This window comes from Acartia tonsa, chromosome 12 (assembly GCF_053477335.1).
Source record: "Acartia tonsa isolate MP-2025a chromosome 12, ASM5347733v1, whole genome shotgun sequence".
Taxonomy (NCBI): Eukaryota; Metazoa; Arthropoda; class Copepoda; order Calanoida; family Acartiidae; genus Acartia; species Acartia tonsa.
Genome location: NC_137271.1, coordinates 43,292,362 through 43,304,408, shown reverse-complemented (window position 1 = coordinate 43,304,408; position 12,047 = coordinate 43,292,362). Strand labels below are relative to the sequence as shown.

General features: G+C 34.9%; 1 protein-coding gene across 2 annotated transcripts in view; it reads left to right on the top strand.

Moving 5' to 3' along the window:
- LOC145333427 (calpain-D-like) overlaps positions 1–5,351 on the top strand; it is a 60,231-nt gene extending 54,880 nt beyond the window's left edge. Inside the window, exons 21-28 of one of the 2 annotated variants that reach the window (XM_080178556.1) lie at positions 144–283; positions 891–968; positions 1,487–1,538; positions 2,080–2,136; positions 2,917–3,002; positions 3,367–3,426; positions 3,803–3,952; positions 4,682–5,351. In XM_080178556.1, the coding sequence (XP_080034682.1) occupies positions 144–283; positions 891–968; positions 1,487–1,538; positions 2,080–2,136; positions 2,917–3,002; positions 3,367–3,426; positions 3,803–3,920 (591 nt within the window). In that variant the 3' untranslated portion in view covers positions 3,921–3,952; positions 4,682–5,351. Of the gene's footprint in view, positions 1–143; positions 284–890; positions 969–1,486; positions 1,539–2,079; positions 2,137–2,916; positions 3,003–3,366; positions 3,427–3,802; positions 4,384–4,681 lie in introns of those variants that run through there. The other variant, XM_080178555.1, reaches the window with a different exon arrangement.
- Positions 5,352–12,047: the final 6,696 nt, after the last annotated feature.

Sequence of the window (12,047 nt, the reverse complement as noted above, 5' to 3'; positions counted from 1 at the left end):
TTAGGCAAAGAGTAAGATGAAACTTTTAAAGAGTATTTCAGCCTTTTTACTCCTGATTATTAGAATTTTTTGTCGTTTTATGGTTTTCTTCAATTCAAAATTTGTATCTTTTCATGAGAATTAATCCTGTTCCGTATGTATAGGTTCGCGGGTTTGTTGGATGTCACGCCATGCTGGAGCCAGGCTACTACCTTGTCATTCCCATGGCTTTTAACCACTGGCATAGCCTGGGGCTTCAATCTGAACCAGTCTACCCTGAATATGTACTTGCTATTCATTCCAGGTATACTTGGATTTATAGAGTAGCTGTAGTCAAATTATTAGAGTAAAACATTAGAGGGAGAAAAGGGTTAAATGACTGTATCTCACCATCACAATGTTCTTGTGCCGACTCTCAATTGGGTCATTGAAAATTGACCAATGGTGTTAGGAATATTAACACAGCCAAGTAGCAAAAAAACAATTTATAGCAGACGAAAAAAGTCATTGAAAAAGGGAGGGAGGTAGTCATCTGTACTATAGATCTGTTACTCAAATTGTCGCCAATCAATTGTTGATTAGTCATAGTTTCTTATTCCATGGTCCTAAGTGTTCATGGAGTAAGAAATGTTTAGAAATCAAGGACCATGCATTAAAAGCAAGAATGTCCAAAGGGGGTCGGGTCAATCAAAAAAAGATGTACAATGTCCCCCCCTCTGCCCTCTTTCCAAGACAAAATTTCAACTAAATATCGTGAAGGTCCTGGCCATCAAAACAGGGATTAATCCTACAATTTTTTTTATCCGTGGAAAATTCTTTATAATAAGGTATGATACATGATTTTTCAGTACGGGCCAGAATTGGTTTTATTATTATTTCTCACAGGAAACTTATTGGTTTGTTTATTTCAGTAAGAAGCTGTTATTAGAACATCTCTCCTCAAGTTATCATCTCCTTGCTGATGCTATAATAAATCTCACACTTGCCAAGTAAGTCATTATTCGTGGCTCAACACGTAGCGCATCCGCTCGACGCCGGGGAGGTGATAGGTTCGAATCTCGGACCTACACCGCGTCATAACTAAAGACGTTAAAATGGTTCCTACTGCTGCTATGTCAGGCGCGAGAAATAATTAGTAAGAGTTGGGGGAATGCCTTGGCCCATAAACACGCACAACTCACTACCATGCACAGTTAGGACTTATCAGACAAAGGTCGTGCAATCAAAGGGGTTGGTTGTCTGATGGATGTTACTTAACCTAATATCCTTGGGTGTTAGAGTATCGCATCCTATTACATGTGAATTATGCTCTGGATTGATATACATGAATTTTAATTTTTAACATTTTTATATGAAAAAATTTATTTTCTTTTGAATTGAATTGCCCTTCAAAATCAAAGTTTACTTTTATTGATAAAGTATTTAGAATTAAGTTATGCTGCATAGATACTGTAAAATAAAATTAGTATTTAAAATATTGGGTACCCAATGTTTTTCTTGTTTTTAGAGGTCAAAGACACGAAGGAAGAGAAGGAATGACCGCATTTTATTTAACAAAAGTAAGTTTAATACTTTAATCATCAAGTCAACAGGAACCAAATCTTTTCATAACACTCAAAAGCGAACCGCAGGACCTTTATGGCTGTACTTTACAGTAAAGCTTACAATAGGTCCTGTGAAGGGTTTTATCTATTTGGGGGGGTGTACCTTTAAGCTCCCAAAAGGAAATCGTCCATGGAAAAAAATTACCCTCCTAATTAAACATCCTTTTTAACCCCTTATCCTCAATTAAGTCCTTTCAGAGGATTGTAGGGTCGTTCCACTACATCTAAAGTATGATAAGACGTCTTTTGTAAAATCTTCTTAAAAGGTTGGACTTGTACTCTGGGAGTTCTAGTTGAAGCTTAGTATTAGTTCATAGAATGATTTTTTCAGTCGGGGTTAGGTCAAATCCAATAAGAAATATGACGGCATAAAACTCATCTACATCCAGCTCTTAAAAGATAAAGACGTGTAATGCACATCAGTGCTATCAGTTAAAAGTGTAAATGCTTTTAAAAAACTGCCAAGATACACATCTAATTTTTGTTAAATTTTCAGGGTTGGGCTGGACTTGTAGTTATGGTTGAGAACAGACATCCTGACAGGTGGATACAGGTAACTAACATGTAGTTATGGTTAAGAACAGACATCCTGACAGGTGGATACAGGTAACCAACATGTAGTTATGGTTGAAAACAGACATCCTGACAGGTGGATACAGGTAACTAACATGTAGTTATGGTTAAGAACAGACATCCTGACAGGCGGATACAGGTAACCAACATGTAGTTATGGTTGAGAACAGACATTTTGACAGGTGGATACAGGTAACTAACATGTAGTTATGGTTGAGAACAGACATCTTAACAGGATACAAGAAACTAACATGTAGTTATAGTTAAGAACAGACATCCTGACAGGTGGATACAGGTAACTAACATGTAGTTATGGTTAAGAACAGACATCCTGACAGGTGGATACAGGTAACCAACATGTAGTTATGGTTGAAAACAGACATCCTGACATGTGGATACAGGTAACTAACATGTAGTTATGGTTAAGAACAGACATCCTGACAGGTGGATACAGGTAACCAACATGTAGTTATGGTTGAGAACAGACATTCTGACAGGTGGATACAGGTAACTAACATGTAGTTATGGTTGAGAACAGACATCTTAACAGGATACAAGAAACTAACATGTAGTTATAGTTAAGAACAGACATCCTGACAGGTGGATACAGGTAACTAACATGTAGTTATGGTTAAGAACAGACATCTTGACAGGATACAAGAAACTAACATGTAGTTATGTATTAAATATTTGAGTTATATTGACCTTAGAGCCAAACCTAGGTTAGGAGCGAAGCCATTATAAAAGTCTGTCTATTTAGGTTCGATGTGATTGTCACGAGTCTTACAATGTAGTTTCAACACGAGGAGAGCTATGTACAGTAGATTCAATACCTCCCCTGCATAGGTAATCTTCATTCTTAAAAAGTCTCAAAGTATTGTTTCATATTATAAATGAATACAGGCTTCTTTGAAATACATGTATTAATCGGAAACTCTCTAATGTAATCTATTGTGGATTGAATTGTCGATTAACAGTTGTATAACGTAGGTTATAGAGTAGAGAAGATCAAATGTATGTTAAAACAGCAAATATAATTGTCTAGAAATCACAACTTTTTTTGAAATATTCCCATTTTGCAAAGTGGTGGAATAACAATGAAATAGCCCAAAATAGGCCCACTGCCTATTTTACTCCTCTAAAAACCTAGATTCATCTCTTTTATTATTTTCTCTATGAAACACATTAATTTTGAATGATATTTTTTTAGGCAAGTTATCATTGTGTTGACACAACTAGAAGGGACTGGCGGATTCTCAATTGCTCACAGGTATAATATTAATTCAAGTATGGTTTTGAAGCCAGCCGATTATTATCCGCTGGATTAGGACCGGTTCTCGGCCATACTGAAAAATCATGTATATCATCGTATTACCAACATTTTTCCACAAATAGTATTATAAAAGTTATAAATATTAATACCAGTTTTGTCGGCAGTCCTGGAGACCTTTCTCGTCTGCTAGCTAACTGCTTTCTGCTCTTTTGAAACGACTTGGCTGTGTTAATATTTAAGACGCTATTGGCTGAATTGAAAGTCGGCACAGGGTCCACGGGGTTGGGACAAACAATTAATTAACCCCTTTCCCCTCTATCATTTACTCTAATGTTTCGCACTGAACACTGCATAATTATTATTTCCTATTTAGGTTGACCCACAGGCTGTCAGTACAAAGTGGTCTGCATGACTGGGCCCCTCCCAGTACGGATCATCTACCCATACTAAATTCTTACATCGACGGTTTACATGCGCCGCGCCCAATATAGTTTCTTGTTCTTGTTGTGATTATAATCTGTAGGTATTGTAAAGACATCAGCAATTTGGGGCAAAGTAGAAATATTGAGCTGTTTCTGACATTAAACCTCAAAGTTTTATAACAACGTTCACTTATTCGTTGGCTCAACGACTTTGGGGACTTTGATCGAATTTTGATTGGTTTGTTATTTAAGTTGAGTGTTCAAACATTTCAACCACTAACTGTAATTTACAGACGGGGTAATTTTGTGTATCATCATTATGGATTTACAACAATTTATCCGCCATTGTCTTATCCCTGGGCAGAATTAATTTGGGGCAAAGTAGACAGATCCACAGTGTTTCATTCGTGATTACCCGGGCATAATTAGAATTAGGAAACTCAAGGCTAGGCATTTATTGTAATCATAGTTTCATTCATTTTATATTGTTTAGTTTGTTATTAACAGCTGAGCTAAATAATAAACTATTTTGGTATAGTCCCTTTTTGGGCAACGCCTCTTACAGGGCGTTTCGTTGTATTTTCACAGTAGCTTTCCCCTATTTCTAGCTCTAACCCTGCAGGGCCAATTGTCTAACCCTGCGGGGCAATCACCTAACCTAGCTTAAAATAACCCATCAAACGCTAAAAAATAAATGCTCTTTAAGAGGCATTGTCACGAAAGAGACTATACCAAACTATTTTATTTAAATTGTAAAAAAAACTTGCAAACAATAATTCTCAATAATGATTTTAATTGAAAGAAAAGAAGGCAAAATACTTTTTTTTCAGATGAAACATTCCCTTTGCATTTAACAAACTGAAAATATTTGTTTTTTATTGTCGTGTGAAATCTTAGATACTCATTTAATAATATCATTGCTCTTCCCTGTAATTTAATAGATGCAAAAGCTAGAGAAAAATATTTTTTAAAAAGAAAAGAGAAATTAATCAAATAAAGTTACTTAAAATTTCAGCCATTGCTTGAAAGTTCCACAAATTGTTCAAAAAGCACCTGCTAAGCAAATTGAACTACAAATTAAGCAATAATAATCAAAAAGATATTTTATGTAATAAAAATACTCTATTTATACAATATGTATATTATAAGAGGGGGTGAAGTTGTGACACATTTACGGAAACAGTGTGTATAGGTTTTATCTTTGGACTGTGAGGATAAGTTTAAGATTTTTCGGATAGACCTCCAAGTTCAGAAGCTGCAGGCCTTCGGGTGGTCTCTGGACTGATAAAAATAAAAATTAGATTTATTTTAAAGAGTTATAGGTCAACTTAAAATGATTTTATGCCTAATAACCTAACCTCTCAGCCCAAAGATAAAGCCTACACACACACTGTTTACGCAAATGTGACAAAACTCCCCCCCCCCCTTTCCCTCTTAATATTATAGTGAATATTTTGAAACTTTATGAATATAAAATATTATGCAATAAATATTTAAAACTAAAATAATTATGTTTTTTAGTTATTCACTCTATTATTCACTCTGTCCGTCCCGCAAATGAAGAATTATAAATATTATAAACAACAAAACTACCCCTTCTGTAGATTCAAATTACAGACAGAGAAGATTGAACACGTGTCAAGCTTGTACCAACCAATCTATATCGGATAAAATTCCCTAGGAATGAGATAATTCGTTTATGAAAAGTATAATTTACACTTTACAGTCCAATGCCGACCCCCCCCCCCCCAAAAAAAAAAATGGGAAAAAATTGTTTCATTAAACTTCAAAGAAGATTTGATGGAGAGATAATGAAAACTAATTTTCTACATTATTCTAAGTAAACCTTGTACTAAAGTAACAGGATGTGTGTTTTACCGAAGGATCTCGCTAACCGCTGAACCGATCGGGTTCTCCTTCATAGGGCCCGGGAAGGTTTATAACTATTTTCTTAAGGAGGTGGGACACCCCCAACTCACCTTTAAAAAAAATTCTTTTTAAAACAAAAATCAAAATAGTAGGATCGATTTTTTAAAATTATTCTTTTAAAGCTAAAGTACGAAAAATTATGTTGATCAAACCTCTTGAGGCAAAGCCATTGGTCCTTATTAAAGTAACAGGATGTCTAACTGTCTGTAGCTCAAGTCTTGCTAACCGCTGGACCGATATGGTTTCAGTGAAACTTCTCATATCGATCCAGGGAAGGAAGGTTGATAACTATTTTGGGGGGAGGGTATCTCCACTTTTCAAGAGAATCGCCCTCATGTGGCGTAGCCGCTTAAGTCAAAAGCTTCTTTTCGGCCGTTGATCAAATTACGAATCTGCTAAAATGTTTATCAAATCAGCCGGCAATTCCCCTTTTTCCATAGATTTTCAGCGGCCGTAGTTGTTTTTAAATCTGTCAAGTCATATCAATTGATCATTTTAAAAGCAGTCTTACAGAAGCGGCTTCTGTATTATACTAAGCGATATGTCAAAAAAATTATGTCTTCACCCGTTTTCCCCTCAATTTTGCGTCATTATTAACGTAATTTACGCAAGTTCGCGTCAATACGTTCGAGTCCCTTCCCCTTTGGCCTGTGTGATGATGATGACACCTTTTTGCGTAATGCGTACACCTTCCATCCATCCTGCGTATGGGCATATTTGGGAAAGAGGGACTATTATGCCCCCAATTTTTCAGCCTTTTCCAAAGAAGTGCCCCCATCCCTAAAATTACGCATAGGGTTATAACTTACGAAATAGTAGTAGTAGCGTTAAAACAAGGAGATCTCAAATACTTAAAGGGGGAAGCTTTGCCGTGGTGTGTCCCTTATTTTGAACCGTTCCGGGGGTATTTCTAAGGAAGCTAGGGAACCCCCCTTATTAAGAATTGACAAGTTAACCCCCTCCCGCCGGTATACAAATACATACCACTTCCCAAATCCAAATACAACCCCTAGAAGCAGTTATTTAGACCCTTTTAGAAGAATTTCTGATCTTTATATATGTATTCCCTTCTCTTTCTCATATATTCGTATATAGCTCTCTTTTTCTTTAGTTTTCACAACTTTTATAAGGACTTGAGTAAAAGTTGAGGAGTAGACATTTTCTCGATACTTCCCCCTTTGTTAATATCACAACCATAGACGAAAAACACAAAATATTGGAAATTTACTAATTAAAACATTAAAATACATTTTGTGAATAATTAGTCAATTATAAAAAAAAAATTCTAAAACTTATTGTATTTATTAGCTTAGTTTTATGCCTACTCTATGAACAAAGAAGCACAACCTTCCATTTTTGTGGCATTTCTACATGCGTCAGCTAATTTTTCAAATTAGTAAAGCTAGCTTTTTATTATATTTTGTCAATTTTTTCATCGAACAATGGTAATTTAATTATTTAAAAATTAAAATTTTTAAAAAATTTTAACATGTTGATCCAGCTTTTTATGACAAAAGTGAAAAAATTCGGGATTCGTTGAACCTTTCCCTCTTGTGTTCTACTTTCCCTTTGCCCGCCATCTAGTGGTGCATTGTGAGGCTGCTTGCTGTATCCCTCTATCCTGCCTGTCTGGCCTTGCTCACCCCCAACTTCCCCATCCTAGCATTTGCTTGGCTTCTCTCCCACTTCCCTTTCCAGAGAGACTTGCTAGGCTATGTCATCCCTTTTATTTGGGTTCTCCTTTTTCAGAAGCAATTCCTTTGAATGTGTGCGGACTCTCTCCTTTCTTTCCTGCACCCAGAGTAGCCCCAATAGGATGGGTTAATGCAAGAAACATTTTATAAACTAATAGATCTTTTTTTGTCACTTATTAATTTCTATCAGAATTGCAGAGCCGGCGCTGGAAGCCGCTGAGCCGCCATATTTTGGTGGTGCCGGAGCCGTAAATTTTGTTAAAAACGACTCCGGCTCCAGATTAGCTAAAAATGCTTTTTTTAACGGTCTATTTCTATTTAATAAATTAGCGGCTTCGCCCCTAGCCTCTAGGGGCTTTGCCCCAAGAGGTTTGATCAACTTATTTTTGTGTCATTTAAATTTAAAAAGATAAAGTAAAAAAAATTGGGGGGGGGGGAGGGGGAAATTTTTTTTTTTTTGGGGGGGGGGTAGTCGACCCTCTCTTTTTAAATTTAGCTTGAAAAGAAAGAAAAAAAAATTATTTTGGGGGGGGGGTTACTTTTTTGGAGGAGGGTTTTATTTTTTACAGGAACAGTAGGTATATTCCCTGATAGAGTAGAGCCCAATCGGTTCAGTGGTTACTGAGATCTTAAGCTTCAGACAGACAGACAGACATCGTACTACTTTGTATTATAGATGAAAAAAACTATTGTTCCTTAACAAATAGACACACATCCTTCTACTTTTATATAGCTTAAATCAAAGCAAAATATTTCATATAATTTATTTTGTTTTCTCAATTCAATTATGAACAAAAATAGATATATTAATTTTAGGTAGGAGCCGGAGCCGCATAAAAATTTAATGACTCCGCAATGCTGATTTCTATTATAACAAACCTCACAGGAGCAAACTATAGATAAACTACAAGATATTTTTACCCCCCCCCCCAAAAAAAAAAAAAAAATATACCCCGGGGGTAATTACCCCCTGAAATCTGTTGGGGGGGGGGGGGTAAATACCCTCCTATGATCTGTTTGGGAGGGGGGGTAATTTAATAATTTTTAAAAATACCAAACTAATAATGAAGTACTATTAAACTGTTTTTAACCTATTTTTGAATGGGGGGTCAAAAATATACTAGGACACCTATAGAATCAGACTGCAGAGCCCAAATTTGAATTAAGTCCCCAATAAACTTTTTTTGGGGGATTTAAAAATTAATTTTTAGTGTTGCTGTAATCATTTTGACCGAAGCAAAAGCTCTTTTTTTACTTCGGGTAATATTGTGGCTTACAGAACATTTTTATATAATTCACTTTATATTGATACAATAAAAATAACATTACTCTGTTCATTGGAAATAATTTTTTTTTCCAAAACAATTAATTTCATTGAAAAATATAACATTTACAATAAAACAAATAATTCTGAAATCTAACCAATAAGAAGTCTTGTTTTATTTCAATTCCTAACAATTCAAAAAAAGAGTCTTTTCACAAAGTGACTTATTTCCAATGTAGTTAAATAATTTTTATTTAATTAAAATGAAAAGAATGAAAACCATACACATAAAAGATACATTCTTTTTAAAATTATTTTAAAAAATAAGTTTGAATAATCTTATTTTATAACGCATTTGTATATGTGACAAAAATAAATTTGTTGTATTGCATAAACATTTGTTGTCATTTAACCCTTTACAGCCATTTTTTATGTTTTTAAAATAAGTGAGAGAACACAGACATGTTAATGTTAATTTGTTGATATATTATAAAGAATTAACTTTTTAGTGACTTTTTATAGTAAAAACATAAGGCCTAATTTTACTCTATACCAGAATACAATATTTATGAAGCAAAACACTCTAAAAGCTACGAATTTTACCCAAATAAAAAAAAACTTTTGCTTCGGTCAAAATGATCACGGCAACAGTAAAAATTAATATTTAAATCCCCCCAAAAAAGTTTATTGGGGATTTAATTCAAATTTAGGCTCTGCAGTCTGATTCTACTGGTGTCATAGTATATTTTTTATATACGTTTTAAAAATAGGTTAAAAACAGTTTAAATATTTAGTAATATGATTCTCCTTTAACATGTAGCTTTACATAGGTCCTGGTAAGGTTTTTTAACTAGTTTTAGGGTGGGTACCACCACCCTGGCAGATTGATTTATCTATTTTATGAAGGCTAGACAATTAATTTTGATTTAAATATTTTTTTCTTAGTAATTGGGAAAATTTTACTTCTTTGATCAGACATTATTTAGGCACATCAAGTGCATTGTTTAATTAAAAAGCCATTACAGACTATGTATTTTTTATTATGATTCAGAACTGTTTCAATCTGGTGGAACTATATAGTCTTTTGATTTTGGGTGGTGGTGGTAAAAAATCTAGATAGTGGAATTGAATATGTGCATGAAGTGCGTCAAATTTTTTTTTAGGGATTATTTATTTGGGGGGTGGGGGAGGTTACCCTCCAAAATGGTTGAGGGTGCCTATGGCACCCCCACGGTGGAGGTAAATTTTATAAGGGAGAATAATCACACCTTCACCCCCCCCCCCTGGACGTCAATGAAAATAATAAAATAATCCTATAAGTTTTACGGTTTTAACTTTTTGTATATAAAAAGTTTTTTAAATCTAACATCGACGCAACCTAATTCTCCATACAACTTTAGCCAAATGATCCTACTCTCTCTGCTAGGTTGTGCGGGCCTGCCTTGCCCCAAATACAATCATCCTTGGCTACATTGCTCCGCGGTGTATAACCTTGCCTTCCCATTTATTCTCTGTCTTTCCCCACCATGATACATCTCCTTTCTTTCCAGTTTTCAAGTCCGCGCCCTCGTTCTAGTTGAAGTGGCAGTGGTGGATAAAACGCGCCATTTTCTTTCTCTTGGCAATGCTGCCCCCACACTCCACTCCCTTTCTCTTCAATTGTATGGAAATTTTTCATTTTAGGTTTTAGTCAGCTTTATTATCAGAATGTAGCATTGATATCTTTTGATAAATTTCGATTATTTACACATTAAAAATTTGTCCAAATTACAAAGCTAGCTTTTTAAAATACTATGTTCAAATGCGAATTTGAAAAAAATCGTCTACTCTCCACTTTTCTCCCTCCCCGCCTCCATCCCGCCAGCCAGAGTCGGATCTTTAATAAACATAACCAAATTTGAAGAAATAAATGGTTTAATGTATTTTCTTTAAGGAATAAGAATTTAATCTTTTTGATGCTAATTGGAATTTGATTTTAAAGAATAATTTTAAACAGCGGCAACAAATTAAAAATATCAATTTAAGTAAAAATTCTCTTTTAAAATGGGTATTTGAAAAACATGCTCTTGCTTATGCATTTGTTTTCTGGTTAATTTACTTTTTAATGTGTCAGGATATTGATAGTTAATTCTTTTAGTACAAATTATGGATTTTGTTTAAGGATTCAACTTTAATTTCCTTTCTCTCTCTTTCTAGGCTTGGCTTCTTGCCTGACTCTACGGTCACCCCAATTTTTTCTTCTCCTTGCCTTTATTTCAATTGCTACTTATTTTTTCAATTTTAAAAGTCAGCTTTTTATATTTTCTTAAGAAGAAATTAATTTAAAAAATGAATAAAATAAAGTTTGTTTTGTTTGATTTTGAAATAAAAAAATTTCTAATAGGTATAGTTTGCAAAAATAATTGTTGAAAAAAATTGCGTACAACGCAATTTCCTTCCCTTGGCGTGGTGTGTTGCTTGTATATTCCCTCTATGCTTGATAACGCTGCTTCTATAGCCGCCATTTTTATAACAAAACAATACGTTTCTAAGCACATATGGTTTTAATACATATGTTATGTGTAATGTTAGGCAAATTTAGGGCCCATTCAAGTAATTTCATATCCTCCCTTTTCCAACAATGCTATAGCTGCCAGCCCGCCCTAGCCTAGCTTTCCCCCACGCCCTGTCGGGGGCAGCACACCCTCCCTCTCTCTCTCTGTGTAGCAATCATTCCCTTGCAGGCACCTGCCCTCTAGACATATCTCTTGCCTCGCTTGCAAATCTATCCCGCCATATAATATGTGTCTCTCTCTCCTATATCTATCTCCTTCTTCTAAATATCTACTTTATTATGTTTGTCTTTATAAACTCATATCTCCCCCCGCCCGCCCCTAACGAAGAAAAAAAAGCGGGAAACGCAAAAATTAAAAAATTGGCGGATTTTTCCGCCGCAACTATTTTAGCGGATTTTTTGCGCCTGTTAACTGTGAAAACGGTGGTAATGGCTTGTTATAAATTAAAGATTTAAAAATCTTGTGATCTGAAAACCTAAAAGTAATTAGTGATAGGTATTAGTGCCATAATTTAAATATTACAAGTGTTCCCCTAAACAAGGATGACAACACCCGCAAGTAGTGAAGCACTTTACATCAAAACAAACAGACAAAGTGATGTTATACAGCAGATGTTAGAGAGAATAGAATAACAATATAATAATAATGAACTATCATTGGTACAGGGAATCTCCACAATATAATTCAGCCACCTATATTAAATATCTGCCAAGACAATCATGTTTTCTCAAATCAGCTGACGGACGGAAATACA